Source organism: Borostomias antarcticus (assembly GCF_949987555.1).
Source record: "Borostomias antarcticus genome assembly, chromosome: 21".
NCBI lineage: Eukaryota > Metazoa > Chordata > Actinopteri > Stomiiformes > Stomiidae > Borostomias > Borostomias antarcticus.
The window spans coordinates 15,405,602-15,425,388 of NC_140254.1; the positions used below are offsets into that span (position 1 = coordinate 15,405,602).

Here is a 19,787-nt window from a genome sequence, read left to right on the forward strand (position 1 = left end):
CCCCCCCCACCCCGTCAACAAATCGCGCAGCAGCACCTCACCCCTCCCCCCCTCCGTCAACAAATCGCGCAGCAGCACCCCCCCCCCCCCCCCCCCCCCGTCCACAAAACGAAACTGAAGGTGTTCCATCTCACCGCGTCGGCTCGGCTAGTGGGCCGACTGGGGCTACATTTCCCGGTAGGAAATATTCACCCAGTCCAGTCCTGGCTAAAGGGCCAAGTTTGGTTTTAAAGTTCTGATAATGTTAATTATTATCTATTACAGAGGCGGTGAAGCGTTGGAGCCCGACTGCAAGAGACCGCGACCCTTCCCGAGTGCGGGCGTTAAAACCATATCTATGGTTAAAACCACCTTACACGCTATATAGGCCTACTGCATATTACAGCGAGAATCAAATACCATTAAGAAGAAAGATACAAGAGCAGGGTCGAGAAATTGTTTTTGTTTACAACCTACCTGTGGTCTGCTTGGTAAAAAATAAACTATTCTGCGACAGTGTCACCTTAGTCACGTCTACTACTGTAATGTAGCGAGCGCCCGCGCAGTTTTTGTACACAGTCTGTTGCCAGGTTTGAGGAAACTCATTCGTGTTCTGTTGTGCAAAATATAAACTAGAGAAATTGTATTTGTTAAAACACACATTATTTACACATACTTATTCAATTTTATTTAGTCAGGGAGTCTCTTTGAAGCATATATCTCTTTTGCACATAAAATGATTTCATTTTACATGTACATGTTTGTCATTTAGCAGACGCTTTTATACAAAGTCACTTGCAATAAGTACATTTGTCAAGTGAGCCGACTGTACATGCCAGTCTGATGATCAAACCAGTCATTACCAGTCATTAAAGCCTTCTAAAACAGAAAACAAAGAAGATGGATCCCTCATACTTTGCAACCCTTTAAAATAAAGCAATTCATGCTCAGTACTGACATCTAGTGATTGGAGGCCCTTCAGGCAGATCGGTGAAAGTAAAAGTCTCAAAGAAGGAAGTAGTAAGGATGTCGGACACTAGCTAGGTAGTTTACTCGTGAGATAATTATCTAGATTTTGCTGTGGATTATTTCTAATTTCCATCGCTTGCAGGGTTTTGGCTACCAGCTATACTTAGATAGCTCGCTAGTAATTTAAGCACGTGATTTCTACCATGTGAAAAATGAACACCCAGCTGGCTAACGTTAGTTAGCTAGGCAGGCAGCTAGTAACCAAAGAGATACCAATCTCTTGTAGTAAATTAGCTCACGTTATAGCCAGCTAACGGTAGTAACTACTAGTGAGCTGACTTATTATTGACTGTGAAAATCTCCCCGGTAAGTGTACTGTCACTGGCTACCAAAAATAACCAACGAGCATTTCTCTAGACTTTCTGGCTTGCTAGATGTAACGTTAGCTAGCTAACTTAGCACGAACGAATCTCTATCTTAAACGATGGCTTACCAACTCTAGCTAGCTAAAGTGGTGCTAATACTAAAAGCTAGCCAGATAGATAGATGTATGGCTTAACCGAGTATGTTGTGACTGGTTTGTTTAGCTAGATGCAGGACATGGCTGAGCTAAGATGTCGGAAAACAGTGTTGCAAGTAGGGCGAGAGGATGAACCACGCCCACATAAAACAGGTAATCACTGCACGTTGTGGCTATACTTAAGCATTTATGGGAATGCAAATGCGTTACCTAAAACAAATGACCTTTATAGAGGACCCAGTGAACCAGAATGGTGACGCCGAGACAGATGTGGGTGCTGTATCAGAGCCCCGAGAGGAGGATGAAAAGGAGCTGAAGGATGAGGAAGAGACCAAGCAGAAGGAAGAGCAGGTGGGGGAGAAAGAGGAGGAGGCGGACAAACAGACAAAATCTCCTGTTAGAAGAACCAGGAGCTCCAGTAAATGTGAGTGATTCTCATGTAGCTAGTTAATGTTGCACTGTGCTGGATGATGGAGGAAGCCCCTCACAAACTGTGTGTGAGTGTGAGAGAGAGAGGCTGGTGTGAAAAAATAGAGAGATAAACATGGAGTGAGTTGGTGTATGAGTGTTTTAACCAGTTTCTGACAACACTGTAAACTCCCATTGCATCTGTTTAGCGGTGGTGCTTCAGCGTCTGGTGAAGCTGTTCTTTGGGTGCCTGGCAGCGGTGGCTTGTGGCATGATGTACGCTGTGTATCTCTCCACATATCATGAGAGAAAGTTCTGGTTCTCAACTCGACAGGTGGGTAACATTGTCTTTTCAAGTATTGCTACTATTTCAGTCTTCTCCTCCACTGCCATACCACCTTTCTCTTGCTTTCTATGTGAAGTTATGACTAGATGTTCAACAGGGTTCATTCCTTTGTTTGTTTCTGTATCAGGAGCTGGAGCGTGAAATCACCTTCCAGGGAGGGAGTGGACTCTACTATTACTACTACAAACACATGCTGACGGCACCCTCGTTTGAGAGAGGTAGCAATCTTGTTGCGATCTGTCCTCACTAGAACAATCCAACAGGCAGTTGAATATCATCATCCTCCAATGCAATCCTTTATGTTTATCTTCCTCTGGTGTCTTTTTCAGGTGTATACGAGTTGACCAGAGACAACAGGACTTTGTCTGGTCAGACCATCAATGCAGTGGAGCGTCTGTCTTTGTACCCAGAGCTGCTCACCAGCCTCATGTACAGAATCACTGGAAGCCAGGTCAGTCCACCGACAGCTGTTCACTGGCTGTCCAACAGCAATTCCAGCCAGCCAATTCCAAGTGAATGGAAGTGCAGAGGAGGTACGGTTAGGGTTAGGACTAGCCCTTTGTGTAACTAACGGGTTAGGGTTAGGACTAATGTAACTCTCCCTTCAGGATGTGATAGAGCCAGTGTACTTCTACATTGGGATGGTCTTTGGCCTCCAGGCTCTCTATGTCACGGCTCTCTTCGTGTCCAGCTGGGTGATGAGCGGTACGTGGGTGGCGGGCATGCTTGCTGTGGCCTGGTACGTCATCAACAGGTGAGTCAAAGGCAGATGGACACACTGGCCCTCATTTATCAATGGAACATGGAAGCGCAGATCCGAGCGCAGAAATTATGGTACGACAGCTTTCGTGCGTGATTGGTGAAACCTTCGTACCCCGCCAATCACAGCGTACGAATGGTCGGCCGTTGATAAATGTGGCGGCTGAGAACAGTCGTCATTTAAATATCACGCCCCAACATACTCTGGCCTCGCCCCTCCTTCACGACGCGGATATGCGTAATATGGCCACGGAGAGACATTTCTCTGACTGCTCGACCAATGGCCACTCGTCACTCTCCATGAAAAGATCCCTGTGGCCCCGGAAAACCCTCTTGTGTCATAGGGTAGGCTACGTGGATGCATAGGCTAGATGCCAATCGGAATAAGTCTCATGACAATTCTCAGACTTGCATACATGAGCTGAGACTTGATGTGAGATTCGATCGTAGCTTCCGCTCGCGTCCAAATTGATAAATGCCGAGCTTTGCATGGGAATGACTGTACGCCCAGTTTTCTGTTGTGTTCGTTTAGTAAATGAGGGCCACTGTCTCTAATAGTCTAGTCTCAACGCCAGAACCATGAGAGTTGTTTCGCTGATACACTACGTTACTGCATGCTGCAGATCTCTCTATGGGTCTGGGACACTTCATACAAAAATCTGGTGCTCAAATCCTCGCAATTCATTGGTTTCGCAGGAATCCCTGTGAACGTGACATGTAATCATTAACGACTTTCGCCCATCTAACCTGTGCTAGGGTCTCTCATTTGCTGCTACGACCTGTCACTCTTTCAATTTTGAGCCGTCCATACGCCCTCAGAACACCAGCTTGGGCGGCGAAGTGGCACAGACTCTATTGTGTAGTATGCGGAGACGCAGCGATTCAACTTAACATTTGAGTCTGGAGAGAGACTACTAATAGTCTGACCTCTGTCGTTCTAGACATGCCTTGTTCTAACTCTTCTATTGCCCACGGTATCCCCCAGGCCAGACACAACCAAAGTGGACTATGCCATCCCATTGCGGGACAACTGGGCCCTGCCTTACTTCTCCTGCCAAGTGGCAGCCTTAACTGGATTCCTGAGTAACAACATCAACTCTGCCACAGAGGTGAGCTTGCCTTGTTACAATAGCCTGTGAAATGCACTAAGAAGAAATTGGAGTAAAGGGCACCCATAAAACAGCTCAGTTCAGTCTAAGCCTAGCTATAAACCTCACCTGCATATGTGAGATTGTGAGAAAGTATTAGCCGAGTGTTTTAAAGCTACCCCTTCACTGTGCATTGTCTTTGCTTCTCTGTGTTTCACTAAAGTGTGTTTTTTTTGTTTTTCGCTCCCTCGTGTTCTAGATGTTCTGTTATCTCCTGATGAGTGCCACCACATTCACCTTCATCCTGGTCTGGGAGCACAGCCACTATGTGCTGTTCATCCAAGGCTTAGCTCTCTTTCTGCTGGACTGCTTTGACTTGGTGCAGCCACGCAAGGTACTGCTACTGTCATCTCCCACTACTATTGCTACTGCTCTGAGAAGTCGCATGTAATATGACTAGATTCATTGAACGAAATGAATGCTGAATGAATGAATGGATGCTGAAAATGTGCTGGTGTTGTACAGTACAATCTCTCTCACTCTTATCTCTATGCCCCTCCCTTTCTTGGCAGATGGCTGACATTCACAAGATGTACCTGAGTTCTCTCTTCCTGGCCTATGTGCTCCAGTTCCAGAACCCCAGCCTGCTCAGCTCCCCTCTCCTCAGTCTGCTGGTCAGCTCTGTGTTCGCTAGGTACTTCCAGGTAGAGTTTGCCTCTCTCTCTGTGGAACCACCATGGCTAGGTACTTCCAGGTAGTTAGCCTCTCTCTCTGTAGAACCACCATGGCTAGGTACTTCCAGGTAGTTAGCCTCTCTCTCTGTGGAACCACCATGGCCTTGTCCACAAACGGGTCACATTCACCCCTAATACACCCGGAGGTATCTAAATGGATCGAATGTGATTTGATACGAGTAAAAAAAGGAACATTCCACCTACCCTGTAGAGGATGGTACTTATACCCGTCTGGTCGCTTCAGATGTAACTAATATCTGCCTGGTCCCTTCAGATTTAAAGAAGTGTGCTGGCAGCAGCAGCTGGGGCGTTCCTTCAGGACAGGCCCCTAATGAAACACTTGAACTGAAACCCAGGAGTTCCTTTTAGCTCCGTGTCTCATTATTCTCTGTGATCCTACTTCAGCAAAACATGAAGATGGGTCCGTTGGTAGCTCGCCTGATGAAGATCTTTCTGCACTTCTACCTTGTCTTCACCACAGGGATCACCTTCAGCTATGTGGTCAAGGTGAGGGTCCCACACTTCACGTCAGCCTCGTCAACGTTTTGTGACATGGACCAGACGTACGGAAGTTTGTTTTAAAAATAACGGTGGCTTATGATTCACAGAGAATAGTGCCGGTAAATGAAAGTGACTTCCTACTGAAATTTCTTGAAGTGAAATTTGGACTCAATACAACAACGTGAGTGAGTCTCTGACGTACTTGATATTGTGATGTATTCATGTGTGTCCTTACTTGGAATGGTAGAGAAGAGAAGAATATACTTTATTTGACAGTATACTCTTCTTCTCTCCCAGTGATTTTGTGACCAACCTGCTCCTGTGCCAGGAGGCTTTCCAGACACCCAGTCAGGACTTGTTCCTTCGTCTCACCCAAGCCTCGGTGCTGCCGTTCTACCTCCTGGTTCTTGTCATCTGTCTGCTGTCCACTTTGCAGACCATCTACAGGAGACTCAGGTCAGGGTTCTCTCAGAGTACATGTGAGCTCTTGGTGTAAGGTTTGGAAAGTGAATGTTTTTCTCAGTGGCTGTTCAATTCTATATTTTCTCATTGTGACAGTGGTGAGCCATTGAAAACCAAGCACAGGCTTGAAGATGGGCGAATAGGAGAGCAGCCGGAGGTCATCTATCACGTTTTTCACACCTTGCTGTTCGGGGCACTGGCCATGGTCTTTGAGGGGTAAGTGACAGAGAGTGTAGGGAAATGAGACTCAGACATGCTACAACTAGCCATTCTCGTTCAGCTGAAGTCTAATGATCCCTCCTCCTGCAGGATGAAGTATTTGTGGACCCCGTACGTGTGCATGTTCACAGCGTTTGGTGTGTGTTCTCCAGAGCTATGGATGACTGTGTTCAAGTGGCTGAAGCTCAAGTCCATTCACCCTGTGGTTCTGGTGAGAGAAAGGCCTCTCAGTTGGCTAAAGTCCAAGATCTTTCTCTGGTCACATGATTCAACAGAAGCCTTTTAGTAACATGCACCGTCTGCTACTTGTTTCACCCCCAGGCTTTAATACTGAGCACAGCGGTTCCAACCATCATTGGGTTCAGTTTGTGGAGAGAGGTGAGGTCGGCAACATCTGCTGGTGTTCCCAGAAACTGCCTTGGTTTTGGACAACACTGCTGCAAGTACATTTTAAATTCTGAAATTAAGGTTAAATATTGTATATTTCTCTTTCTCTTGCAGTACATTCCTCATGTCATAGCTGAGCTGACAGAGTTACAGGAGTTCTTTGATCCGGACAAAGTGGAGCTGATGAACTGGATCAAGTGAGTGATCTACTTAATTACACTCACCTCACTCCATTGTGTATATTGTATTTTGCATTTGTACTTTATTGTATATATTGTATTTTGCATTTGCACTGTCCCGTCCTGTCCTGCACCCTGTCCTATGTCGTCTCCACCAGTGTATGCACCATCAACCTAAACAAATTCCTAGTATGTGTAAAGCTATACCCTGGCAATAAACTGATGTGGCTCTAATTCCACTTCCTCCTCGTCGATCCCTTGGTGTACACTGTGTCTGCTCAGTCCATGGATGGGTCAGTAATCAGGCCCGTCTCCCTCTCCCCTCCTCCCTGAGCAGGAACCAGGCCGCGGTGGCGGCGGTGTTTGCTGGGAGCCCCCAGCTGCTGGGAACAGTGAAGCTGTGTTCAGGCTGGAGTGTGACCAGTCTGCCGCTCTACACAGACATCGACCTGCTCAGGAGGAGTGAAGATGTGAGTTCCTCAGCACCCCGGAGGGAGGGAGGGAGGGAGGGAGGGAGGGAGGGAGGGATGGATGGATGGATGGATGGAGGGAGGGAGGGAGGGAGGGAGGGAGGGAGGGAGGGAGGGAGGGAGGGAGGGAGGGAGGGAGGGAGGGAGGGATGGATGGAGGGATGGATGGATGGATGGATGGGAGGGAGGGAGGGATGGGATGGGAGGGAGGGAGGGAGGGATAGATGGGATCCGATCGATCGGTTCTCTGTTTCTATTAAATTTCCCAAGATGTTTTGACACGTTCCTTCTGTTACAGATGTACCAGACGTACGCGCTGAGATCGGCAGAGGACATCTATAAGATTCTGACTTTGCACAAGACCAACTACGTCATCATCGAGGAGTCGTTGTGCAATGAGCTCAGCCAGATAAAGGGCTGTCGCATCAAAGACCTGCTGGACATCTCCAACGGCCATGTGAGCATGAACCCTAACTCTAACCCAACATGGCAGCGTCAAAACATACTTCACAAATGTGCCTTGTTTTTTAAACTTGCCATGTAGAACAATTCTGCGGTTCACAGAAAAGGTGAGGCTGTGAAAATGCTGTGTGTATTACAGGTGGTTGCTTAGTCATACCCAACTCTCTCCTTGCTCTCTCCCTCCACGTCTCTTCCAGGTGGTGTATGACAAAGGGGAGATGTACTCCTTCTCCAAACATGGGCGTTTCTGTCATGAGATCAAGATGAACTACTCTCCTTACACCAACTACTTCACCAGGGTTTTCTGGAACCGCTCCTATCACGTCTACAAAGTCAACTCTGTCATCTCCTTCCAGTACTGACAGTAGCGTCAGTCATTACCACTCAGCTCCGCTACCCATAATGCAATGCAATACCCCTCAGCAGTTGGTGGTTATCACGTTTGCAGAGTTGTGTTGAATATCCTGTTGAATATCCAGTCGATGTTCTACTGGGGAGGTGAATCGCTTGATATTCTGCACCACCTCACATGGTGCAGTGAGATCAGTGAAGATATTCTATTGGTCCTCCAAATATTGCATCAGTGATGGTTATTTACTTGTAATGAGTCCGATAGAGGCATCACTCGGCCAAATATGTCCTGTTATCACTGTACTGTATTAAGTAACTTCTCTGCTGTGAGTGAAAGTGGTCTGACATCAGCGTTGGGTCTACAGGTCAGTCAGTCTGTTCTCGTGTTGTTTTATTTTTCTCCACAATGATGCTTCACATGCAGCGCATGTGTCTCTATGTGGTTTTAACCTTTTAAAGATGCTGCTTTGTGCTTTTGAGTTATCTGGCTGTGTGCACCTCGCTTGCCTCTGTAATGCAAAAGGGAAGGGGCCAATAAGGATGAGCAGAGCTCACCTCTAGGCCTTATGACTGGGTTGTTAAGGCAGGCACTGAGACTACCCATATTTTGTTGCTTTTTCTCCCACAGGCCTCTTCTTCTTGATGCCTTAGCTACAGTTCCAAGTGTTGCTCTTGCAAAGTAGCTGCAGTATTTCAACCACAAGTATGGCAATCTGCAGAGCTGCACCTGTTATGTAGGGCACATGGAACAGCCTCGTAGTCTACCTAAAATATCCAGAAATGAACAAACGGATGCAATGTGAGCTGCCCCTCTATGTAACCTTTGGTCTTACACTTGTTATAGCGAGCCAGTCTAACTCACTATGTATTGAAATTTAATTTTAATGAGTTAGATAGTAGATGGATGCAGAGCCATTGTGAAGCTTTTCGTCCCAAATGTTGTAGGGTTTTGTCTCAAACGGTTACTAGCTGTGCTGAACTGCAAAGCTGCCATGTCTGTTTATTCCCCTGGGTCTGTGTAAAAATTATACATTGACAATGACTATCCTGTGTGTTTATTGGTTTTGGTAATGAGAGGTTTGTTGTTTCTATGCATGTGTCAGCAGATGTCCTTCAGAACAAGTTGGACCCATCTGTAAATGGAATTTCCACCTCCATATTGAAAACAGGTTTTAGGAAAATCAGCAAGCCTTGACTCTTTATTTTGCTTCAGTTAGTTTTTGTGCCTTTCTGGGTATGTCAGGAGCTTACCATTAATAGCCAGGTGCATCCATCGTCAAACTGACACATAATGAATACTGTTTACTTGGCTGTCGTCCCTCTCTACATGCAACACTTTGAACATGAAAATACATTTTTGTCTCCATGATCAGTGCGGCCATACTACCCAGAAATGGAGGGACTTTGAATTATACCATATGACCTCAAAGGTGATTAAAAGTTAATTCAGTAAAAGGAAAGTATTATTGGTGACGTGAAAAATGAAGAAATAATGACAAAGCTGGACTGACAAATGAGTGACAGTTTTGTGTATGTAGTAGTTAGAATCATTGACCTGTATGAAATGCAATAAGGAAATTGCGCAGCAGGGGGCGGTATAAACCTCGTCAATGTTTGAGACCCTTGGATGAAGTCGGAACCGGATGTGACATCGAAGTTAACCGTATGCAGAATGTGAGAACTATAAACATCGTGAAAGCAAACCTTTGGGAGTAATTATTTGAAACTTTGCTTTCTGCGTGTACTTCAAGAAACGTTAACGTAAGCTTTCATATACGAACATAATCGGTCACCCAGTGCATGACTGCCCGAGTCAGGGAGACAAAAGACTGCCAGCCCTGTGCGGGTTCGCCTGGTCCTACTGCTGTGTGCATATGCCCCTATGTATCTATGTGTAGCTACTAGATAAAAAGTAAGCCCTTCAATTGTCCGCGCATTTATTTTGTTTACGACTCCATCCCCTACAATAGCATGGCTCAGTCTCAGAAGATGAGTGCTGAGGCGGCGGACCGGGTGGCAGTGACCGGCAGCCGACCAAGCACTCCTCCGCCGACCTCCTGGTTCGAGTTCCTCTTGGATGACACACTGCTGGAGAAGCACCTTCAGAGCAAGTCAAATCCAGGTCTGCACACTGCCATTGTTATTAGGGTTAACTACTGTGTAAGGTGTAAAAGTGAAGCAACTGCAAAGAAGGACAGGTTTGTCTGATTGAATGTAGACTGTTTGTTTTCAGACCCAGCACCAGTGCAACTCGTCATTCAGTTCCTGGAGCAGGCGACCAAGCCGTCAGTGAATGAACAGAACCAAGTTCAGCCTCCGGCGGACAATCGCAGAAACCGTACTCTGAAGCTGCTGGCCCTCAAAGTAGCCGCCCACCTGAAATGGGATCTGGATGCTCTGGAGAAAGGGTGAGTGTTTTGTGGACATTTCTGAGCTGATATCAGGCAACACAATACATATGAAAACAATCTCATGTCAACACAACTTTTTTTTTTACTCCCTCCTTAGCTTGACTATTCCAGTGCTGAACATGTTACTGAATGAGCTGCTGTGTGTGAGCAAGGTTCCTCCAGGGGTGAAGCACGTGGACCTGGATCTCTCCACTCTGCCTCCCACCACCGCCATGGCTGTCATCATCTACAACCGCTGGTGAGGCAAGAACCGGCCTATAGAACACCTGGTCAGCCCCCTATAATACACCTGGTCAGCCCCCTATAATACACCTGGTCAGCCCCCATAGAACACCTGGTCAGCCCCCTATAATACACCTGGTCAGCCCCCTATAATACACCTGGTCAGTCCCCTATAGAACACCTGGTCATCCCCCTATAATACACCTGGTCAGGGTCATATAATACACCTGGTCAGTCCCCTATAATACACCTGGTCAGTCCCCTATAGAACACCTGGTCAGCCCCCTATAATACACCTGGTCAGCCCCCTATAGAACACCTGGTCAGCCCCCTATAATACACCTGGTCAGGGTCATATAATACACCTGGTCAGTCCCCTATAATACACCTGGTCAGGGTCATATAATACACCTGGTCAGCCCCCTATAGAACACCTGGTCAGCCCCCTATAATACACCTGGTCAGGGTCATATAATACACCTGGTCAGCCCCCTATAATACACCTGGTCAGCCGCCTATAGAACACCTGGCCAGGGTCATATAATACACCTGGTCAGCCCCCTATAGACAGTGACCTTGCACATACTGGAGTTACCATGTTGCAGCTCATATTGTTTACCTTGTTTTGTGTCTAAGGGCCATAAGAACCATTGTGCTGAACAGTTTTCCAGAGAAACAGACCAAACCTGGGCCTCACCAGATGAACATGTAGGTTTTTAATCTTCTCCACTTCACTCTACAGCTTTTCAATTCTGACATATGTTATGTTGTTGGATGTCACAACAATTATTCGTATTCTTCGCATTGTGTTTTTTTTTTTTATAGATTGAATATTGTGCAGCAGGAGAAAGAATTGACTGAAAATATCCTGAGCGTGGTGAGTGGGATGTTTTCTCTTGGGGGGAAAAAAATGGACCTGATAATGGAGTTATGTCCATCATAATACCATGCTGTGTCATGTGTCCATCATAATACCATGCTGTGTCATGTGTTCATCATAATACCATGCTGTGTCATGTGTTCATCATAATACCATGCTGTGTCATGTGTCCATCATAATACCATGCTGTGTCATGTGTCCATCATAATACCATGCTGTGTCATGTGTCCATCATAATACCATGCTGTGTCATGTGTCCATCATAATACCATGCTGTGTCATGTCACCCGCTGCAGCTGAAAGAGCAGTCGGCAGACTCCATCATGGTGTTGGAGGGAGCTCTGGGGCTGAAGAAGGACTTCTATGTTCACACCATGAGGACGCTGGACCTGCTGGCGGCAGACCCTAGCACTGCCAACGGGGAGACGGAGTCGTCCACGGCAGGCCTTCGCATCAGCGCCGATGAGCTCCACTGCCAGGTGGGGCCGCTGGACTGCTCAGCTGCACCACAGGCTGGACACACCCACATCTCTGTAACAACCATGCGCCGCTGTCTCGTGCGTTGCAGGTGCATTATGACGTGTGGCTGTCTCGTGTGTTGCAGGTGCATTATGACCTAGGGGGAATTTTCTTCCAACAAGGATGCACGGACCAACAGGCCTATGAGAAAGCTAGGGAGCATTTCAGACAAACCAGGGAGCTGCTGTTGAAGGTTTGTGTCTGTCTGTCTGCCTGCCTGCCTGCCTGTCTGTCTGTCTGTCTGTCTGTCTGTCTGTCTGTCTGTCTGTCTGTCTGTCTGTCTGTCTGTCTGTCTGTCTGTCTGTCTGCCTGCCTGCCTGCCTGTCTGTCTGTCTGTCTGCCTGCCTGCCTGCCTGCCTGTCTGCCTGTCTGCCTGTCTGTCTGTCTGTCTGTCTGCCTGCCTGCCTGCCTGCCTGCCTGCCTGCCTGCCTGTCTGCCTGCCTGTCTGCCTGTCTGTCTGTCTGCCTGTCTGCCTGTCTGCCTGTCTGCCTGCCTGTCTGCCTGTCTGTCTGTCTGCCTGTCTGTCTGTCTGTCTGTCTGCCTGTCTGCGTGTCCTTGCCACTCTTTGACACCCTCTCTAACATCCTGGTTCTGTGTGTATTGCAGCTGGACTCAGCACTGCACTGTGGCCTGGATGAGAAGCGTCTGGCTGGGTACTGGAGTGCCTGCCGGGCCCTGACCGGAACCTCGGACCCAAGCGACACCCAGCTGACCCCCTACGGACAGATCAACAGCCTCATCAGAACACACAACCACCAGGTCAGGGGAAAGCTTTGCAAATCTTGAAATGAAGGTGGAACAAGCGTTTATTCCTCACACTTTACCCACTCTCTCTCTCTCTCTCTCTCTCTCTCTCTCTCTCTCTCTCTCTCTCTCTCTCTCTCTCTCTGTCTCTCTCTCTCTCTCTCTGTCTCTCTCTGTCTCTCTCTCTCTCTCTCTCTCTCTCTCTCTCTTCCTCTCTCTTCCTCTCTCTTCCTTCCTCTCCAAAGGCTCTTGTGGAAGCCTTTATAAAAGACAACATATCTCGCAGCTTGCCCAATCACCTCAGACAGTCGGTCCTGAGGGAGTTTTTGCATAAAGTCCAGCAAGGGTGAGGAACACCTTTCATGATCATGCCATTAATCTGCAATTCCAAATGCAAATGTCGATGTGTATACTGTACAATTTTTGTTTTTATCGATCTATCTTATTGCAAACAAGGCCCAGATCCGTGTAGATTGTTGTAGGCCTTCCCGGCAGCATGTATAAACTCTTCCCAGTGTGATGCTGATGCTCTCTCGTTCCATAACGGGCACAGTGAGAGGGGCCTGGACGAGGTGTGTCACAGGCTGTGTGTGTGCAACGCTGTCCGGGACGCCCTGGAAGGGGAGGTCCTCAGCGTGCGCTTTCAGCAGCTGCTACTCAAGCCAAGCAAGCGATTGGTGGATTTCATACTAGAGGTACAAACACGCCCCCTCCTCCCATTGGTGTCAGTGACGTCTGAATTCATCCATCTCGCTTATAGCACCTTTTCCCCGCAGGTGTGCACAAGGTCATTAGACAAGGAATTTCCATCAGAGACCTCCAGACGGAACATGGCGATCTTCCTCAGGTGAGGGAGAGACATCTGTCTTAGGAAGGAGAAGCGTATGATTAACGATTAATAAGATTGGACCTCAAACATGCCGGTAGCTCTTATGCCGGGCTCACACTACAGGATATTTAAAATCCTAACCAATTTCGAAATCGGGTTACATCACGCACATAAGGAGAATCTTAACTGATATTCTTCTTGCGCATCTCAAACAAGCACACACAGCAATATTTGAAAATAACGGCTCATCACACACTACAGGATCTTATAGTGCCCGAGGGAGCAACAAACCACTGGTCTCGCCGTCTCACTTGTAAAGTCGGGACGTAATAATCTTAAATATCAAACATGTTTGATATTATCGGGGCCGCCCCGATGGGTCTGCGAGCCGATCGGGAGGTATAAGATTGGATCTGTAAACCCCTCACATTACAAGATAATCTGGGCCGATCATCGGCCCTGACCAACGTTCCAGACCAGATTTCTCCTCCGATTGTCGGGAGGGGTGAATCGGGGATAAATCGGCCCAGAAATCCTGTAGTCTGAGCCCGGCATTAGTGATGATGTACATCCAACACCGTACCATAAATCCCCCCCCAATGCAGAACCCTGTGTGAGAGCCTGGAGGAGCTGCCCCTGGTCTTCGTGGTGTCGTCCCACAAGCTGTTCATGGAGCTGCTGAAGGAGGAGGAGAGGAAGGCGCTGGTGGAGCAGATGAGGAAGAGATCTGCCACCGTCAACCTGAGCGCCAAGCCACTGCCGTCCTTCTATGACATCCCCGGTAAGAAACGACAACTCATTACAACAACGTGATTATTGTTAGTCGCTTTGGATGAAAGCGTCTGCTAAATGACCGTAATGTAATATTAAGTTCAACATTAACTGTGCAGTGAGCACCCCCCCCCATGTGTTATAGGTACAGATCTCTCTACTGTATCTCTCTCTGAGCCTGTGTTATAGGTACAGATCTCTCTACTGTATCTCTCTCTGAGCCTGTGTTATAGGTACAGATCTCTCTACTGTATCTCTCTGAGCCTGTGTTATAGGTACAGATCTCTCTACTGTATCTCTCTGAGCCTGTGTTATAGGTACAGATCTCTACTGTATCTCTCTCTGAGCCTGTGTTATAGGTACAGATCTCTCTACTGTATCTCTCTCTGAGCCTGTGTTATAGGTACAGATCTCTCTACTGTATCTCTCTCTGAGCCTGTGTTATAGGTACAGATCTCTACTGTATCTCTCTCTGAGCCTGTGTTATAGGTACAGATCTCTCTACTGTATCTCTCTCTGAGCCTGTGTTTGTGCCGTCGTTCTCCCCAGCCTCCGCCAGCGTGAACATCGGCCAGCTGGAGCAGCAGCTCATCCTCTCCCTGGAGCCACGCAGGATCCGGCAGATCCTCATCGAGCTCCACGGCATGGCCGAGCGACCCTTCTGGAGGGTCAACAGCAAGGTCAGGGGTCAACGCAGGGGCCGTACAGAGACAGAGATGACGGCGGCTAAATGTGCTGAAGGTAGTTGTTTTAGTATGGTCGGGACGGGGGTGGTCTCTAACCCTCTGTCTTGGGATTCACAGTGGGAGGTCCCCCCAGACTACGTCAATGCGATACTCAGCATAAAAGACAACCTGACCAAGGACTTGGTGTACATTCTGATGGCCAAAGGTCTTCACTGCATCACTATAAAGGTCTGTATCTCCTCCTCCAAAATGTGTGTGGGCATTTGAGTTTTTAGGCTTGTGTGACGAACGTGGTGGAAGCTGATCTCGGTTGTTGTCGACATGTCGCCGCCTCAGGACTTCGGTCACGCGCGGCAAATGTTCTCCGCCTGCCTGGAGCTGGTGACCGAGTTCTCCCCCAAGCTGCGGCAGGTGATGCTGAACGAGATGCTGCTGCTGGAGGTGAGGGCCCACGAGAGCAGCAGGGACCGGCCGGCGCCAGACCTGGTCAGCAGGGTCCGCGGCTACCTAGAGATGAGGATACATGGTGGGTTGGAGAGAGAGAAAAGAGAGAGAACACACTTAAAATCTTCAAATAAACAAAGAATTAGAGAAACATACTCATATGCGCCACATGCTGTACAGAACAATCACGTTTGGTTTTAGATTGTTGCGCCGCCTCCATCAGTAAGCTGTGCTGTGATTGGCGGCTGCGGCTCAAGAGGCAGAGCGGGTCGTCCAATGACCGTAGGGTCGGCGGTTCGAATCCCGGCTCTTCCTGTCCACATATCGAAGTGTCCTTGGACAAAGACACTGAACCCCAAATTGCTCCCAGTGAGCAGGCTTAGCGCCTTGCATGGCAGCTGCCGCCGCTGGTGTGTGGATGTGTGTGTGAATGGGTAAGTGATGGGCCATTGTAAAAAAGTGGATAAAAGTGCTGTATAAGTGCAGTCCATTTACCGTTTACCGTTTACCATGGCCCTGGGTGTCTGTCTGCTCCAGATGTCCCTTTGCGGCAGGTGGTTGGGGAGGAGTGTGTGGCCTTCATGCTCAACTGGAGAGAAAACGACTACTTGACTCTCCAGGTGCCCCAGTCTCTGGTCATGAACAACCCCTACATCAAGGTAAAGGGCTGGTCTCCTGAGACACCTCTGTCTAGCATCTCTAGTGCAGGTGAAATAAAATGAAACGAGTATTCTATTCCAGACATCTGACAACATTTGGTTGCATTATATTAATCCAATCGCCGTCTGGCCAATAGACCAAAATAGTCGTTTCTCACCTGAAGTCCTCCGTCTCCTCCTTGCACCCTTCGACCCCACCAGCTGGGCCAGCTCCTGGCCTCCACCTGTAAGGAGCTCCCAGGTCCTAAAGAGAGCCGGCGTACAGCCAAGGAGCTGTGGGAGGTGGTGGTGCAGATATGCAGCGTGTCCAGCCAGTACAAGAGGGCCAGCGACAACAGGGTGTGCCTCATCAAACAGAGAGAGTCCACCATGGGCATCATGCACAGGTAAAAGGGACTCCAAACAGTACACACAACCACAACTCACTGGCCGGGCATAGTAGTCGTAGCATCTCCACTTCACTACGTCTGTTCAGGGCCTGTCTATTCACCCTCTCAGAATTCAATTCCCGGGCTACCGACTACTGCCTTTTATTCTTATCTTTGTAGGAGCAAGTTCATCACTTTCATCAAGAAGCTACGGGTGAGCGGACAGGGCTGCCGTCGTCCAGTGTGTGTATTTGAGTCAGAAAAGACCGTGAAGTAATAACCACGTTCTCTCGTCTCCTCCAGGAGCCGCTGGTACTGACCACCCTCATCTCCCTGTTCGTCAAGCTGCACAGCATAGTCCGGGTACGTCACAGCAGCAGCGCCGACGGCGCCACACGTGCTTCACACCACCGCTGTCGCTTACGAGACGCTGAAGTCTGCTCTCGGTTAACCGACTGTGTCTCTCTTTTTCCCTCAGGATGATATTGTGAACGAAGTGACTGCGGAACACCTCGCTATCTGGCCATCATCCGTCACTAAGTAGGAATCCCCTCTCCCTCTATGTGGGAGCATTTCTGTTGAGTTAAAAAAAAAAAAAAAAACATCGTACAAGTAGATGGACAATCTCAAAACATCGTACAAATAGATGGACAATCTCTGAATACAAGTTTATTAGCAGCGCTGAGGAAGCCGTGTTGAGCCGTGTTTCCTCCAGCTTGCAGGCGGTGGACGTGGAGGCGGTGGCCGTGACGGTGAAAGAGCTCGTCTCCTACTCCCTCACACTGAACCCCAATAACCAGTCGTGGATTGTCACGCAGGCGGACATCTACTTCGGTAAGGAAGCCAACGTAAACTTGCACTGGATGGAGAATCTACCGCCGGTCGCTTGGCGAGCTGGGTGTCTGCTATTGAGTAAGAACCTCCTTGGTAAGCCCTTCCCTGTCCTCCATTTTGTCTCCTCAGTGACCAACCAGTACTCGGCTGCTCTGCACTTCTACCTCCAGGCTGGGGCGGTGTGCTCTGATTTCTTCACCAAGGCTGTGCCCCCCGATGTCTACACTGACCAGGTAGAATAACCACTGTGTTCTTACCAAATACAGTATGTGTATGTCAGTAGAACTGGATTTAGCAGGCACTAGTGTAGATCTAAAAAGGTTGGAGAAGTCTTTAAGCTCAAAGCTGCCTTCTTCTGCTATTGCTTAAACCTCTCTAGTGCTCTTAGATCTACATTATACAAGCGCTTAGGAGGTACGGAGAGCTAGGCGTTCATTTAGGAATCTCTCCCTGTTTGACTCTGTAATCTTTCCTTGCAGGTCCTGAAGAGGATGATCAAGTGTTGCTCGATGATGAACTGCCACACCCAGGTCAGACGTCTCTCCAGACATGTCTCTAGACTCAGCACCTGACAACTTTGATTCTGTAAATAATGTGTATGGCTGTTCTTACTTATAAAATAATGTCATGCCATTCTGTTACTTATTAGGTTGCAGTACTCTGTCAGTTTCTTAGAGACGTGGACTACATGACTGCATTCAAAGCCCTTCAAGAACAAAACAGGTATGGCATGTTGCATATTCCAGACTTGTTAGAGAAAATTGAACATGTACTTCATAATTTTGATATTATTATTACAGCCACGACGCCATGGACTCCTTGTATGACTACATCTGGGATGTCACCATCCTGGAGTACCTGACAAGTATCCTTGCATCTTTGTTAATGGGGTTCAGAGAATGAATTAATCTGTATAGGTGGATACTGTATATAATTCCAGGACCTTGAGGGGCTTTTTTATTGACCACACAGGGACACACACACACACACACGTGTGAGCGGTGAACACAACACACACATATGCTTTCTTCAGGTGGAATTTGTCCTCTTCACCCATCAAAGCTGTCCTCCTCCAGAGGCAGCCAGGAGCAGTGGGCAGCCATCGTTCATAGCGCCTGGGGACCAAGTCCAAGTGCTCAGTCCAAGTCCTGGTCAGGGACAGGTCTGAAGAGCATCTGTTGTTCTGCATGTTTTTCGTATTGGGTTCTTGGGAGGGAACCCTTGTGAACACGAGAACATGCATGGTCATTTATTAAGAGTAATCCATCCCTTTGTGTTGTCCTAAGCCTTTAACTGACCATAAAGACATCCACCATAGACGGGGCGAGAGTGAGAAAAGACAAATAGCTGTAAGTAGTTTTTAAATGATTTTTATATCAGTGTTGTCAAGTACATCGTCTTGTTCTTCCTCCAGACTGTGTGAACGGCATTATGGGTCATTATGACATTGAGTTTATAAACATTGCATGCTCGTTTCTGCTCAGATCAAGGCGATTGGACAGACAGAACTGAATGCCAGCAACCCAGAGGAGGTGCTCCAGCTGGCCGCCCAGAAGAGAAAGAAGAAGTTCCTGCAAGCAATGGCCAAGCTGTATTTCTGAACAAAACTAAAAGAGGACCAAAAACATCAAACAATTGTATTTTTATTTTTGTTGTAGAAAATAAAAACTTTTCAAAATAAATACATTTGTTGATTTTGGCAAGCCCCCTGAGGTACACAAAGCCCTGGTTTTAAACAGCACCGACAGGTACACAATCAAAGCCCTGGCTTTAAACAGCACCATATAAAGTAATGCTTTGAATTACATTAGCCTTTGGCAGCATTCCAACAGATTTCACCTGTTCAATATATTTACATATTTGATACTAAAGAAAGGGGGGGGGATTGCACTATTCAAGAGCAATTTATAATTTATGGAATGTTCATTTCCAGAAAGGCATTTTAAATTATCACACCAGACAGACATTTTAATGTCTTAGTGAATAAAAAAAAAAAAAGTATAAAAAGCTGATGATGCTATGATCATACTATTGCTAAGCAAGTCTAGTAGGTCAATGGGACCTGTAATACTTTCACCCAGCTACTGCAATCAGTTTGACACAGTTGTAATTGATCTACAAAACAGGCTTTACATTTCCTTAAACATGAGAAACGTGGGCCAGAATTCAAGTTCAATATATTCCTATGCAGACTTGTGTTACACTACTGTCAGTCCAGAGTGTGGAGTAAGGGTGTCATGGTAAATACAGATGGGTAAACCCTGTCGAGTGCAGAGTTTACCCACCTTGTTTCTCCTCATTCATACAGCTGATCCAAAAATAGGCGAGTAAACTCTCAGCCTAATTTTAAAGAGGTGGGTAAACCGAGTTGACCCTCCACTATACCCCTGGTCTGGAGCTCTGGAACCAGGTTAGGACCCTTGTTGAAGAGTTCAGCCCGCTCCTATCCAAGCTTGTCATTCAGTTCAAGTGCCAGTCAGCAACAGCCATTTCTCCATCAACTTGAGGACCATCTTCAGTGGTGGCCTAGATTAGAATAGGACTGAGCCCCATCTTTGAGAGTCATTGGGCTCTTTGCTGTTTTGG

The 19,787-nt window shown here is 47.5% G+C and overlaps 2 protein-coding genes across 3 annotated transcripts; both read left to right on the forward strand.

Annotated features, from left to right (window-relative positions):
• Positions 1–1,058: 1,058 nt before the first annotated feature.
• Positions 1,059–8,835, forward strand: LOC311323433 (putative C-mannosyltransferase DPY19L4). The gene is made up of 20 exons (XM_084455664.1): positions 1,059–1,314; positions 1,536–1,621; positions 1,701–1,892; positions 2,086–2,210; positions 2,350–2,440; positions 2,552–2,673; positions 2,831–2,976; positions 3,967–4,090; positions 4,329–4,463; positions 4,642–4,773; positions 5,209–5,310; positions 5,412–5,485; positions 5,602–5,760; positions 5,863–5,982; positions 6,076–6,196; positions 6,307–6,363; positions 6,487–6,569; positions 6,889–7,021; positions 7,320–7,478; positions 7,681–8,835. The coding sequence occupies exons 2-20, from the start codon at positions 1,540–1,542 to the stop codon at positions 7,843–7,845; spliced, it is 2,322 nt and encodes a 773-aa protein (XP_084311790.1). The 5' UTR covers positions 1,059–1,314; positions 1,536–1,539; the 3' UTR covers positions 7,846–8,835.
• A 655-nt stretch (positions 8,836–9,490) lies between these two features.
• Positions 9,491–18,819, forward strand: ints8 (integrator complex subunit 8). 2 transcript variants are annotated; one of them, XM_084455208.1, is made up of 28 exons: positions 9,491–9,595; positions 9,805–9,956; positions 10,053–10,242; positions 10,343–10,483; positions 11,104–11,175; positions 11,293–11,344; positions 11,644–11,826; positions 11,952–12,059; positions 12,473–12,625; positions 12,856–12,956; positions 13,164–13,305; positions 13,387–13,457; positions 14,045–14,220; positions 14,760–14,890; positions 15,014–15,124; positions 15,233–15,422; positions 15,878–15,999; positions 16,201–16,385; positions 16,548–16,581; positions 16,671–16,730; positions 16,846–16,907; positions 17,083–17,201; positions 17,331–17,434; positions 17,681–17,731; positions 17,851–17,924; positions 18,002–18,066; positions 18,507–18,550; positions 18,686–18,819. In XM_084455208.1, the coding sequence occupies exons 2-28, from the start codon at positions 9,806–9,808 to the stop codon at positions 18,800–18,802; spliced, it is 3,009 nt and encodes a 1,002-aa protein (XP_084311334.1). In that variant the 5' UTR covers positions 9,491–9,595; position 9,805; the 3' UTR covers positions 18,803–18,819. The 2 variants fall into 2 exon arrangements, with proteins under 2 accessions (XP_084311334.1, XP_084311335.1); XM_084455209.1 differs by having other exon boundaries at positions 10,068–10,242.
• Positions 18,820–19,787: the final 968 nt, after the last annotated feature.

Bases quoted from the DNA above. Each gene is read 5' to 3' on its own strand.
- LOC311323433 (XM_084455664.1), top strand. From the start codon at position 1,540: ATGCAGGACATGGCTGAGCTAAGATGTCGGAAAACAGTGTTGCAAGTA. The intron at 2,211-2,349 runs GTGGGTAACATT...TTTCTGTATCAG, and splicing joins TCTGGTTCTCAACTCGACAG to GAGCTGGAGCGTGAAATCAC. The intron at 4,464-4,641 runs GTACTGCTACTG...CTTTCTTGGCAG, and splicing joins ACTTGGTGCAGCCACGCAAG to ATGGCTGACATTCACAAGAT.
- ints8 (XM_084455208.1), top strand. From the start codon at position 9,806: ATGGCTCAGTCTCAGAAGATGAGTGCTGAGGCGGCGGACCGGGTGGCA. The intron at 11,345-11,643 runs GTGAGTGGGATG...CACCCGCTGCAG, and splicing joins CTGAAAATATCCTGAGCGTG to CTGAAAGAGCAGTCGGCAGA. The intron at 16,731-16,845 runs GTACGTCACAGC...TTTTTCCCTCAG, and splicing joins AGCTGCACAGCATAGTCCGG to GATGATATTGTGAACGAAGT.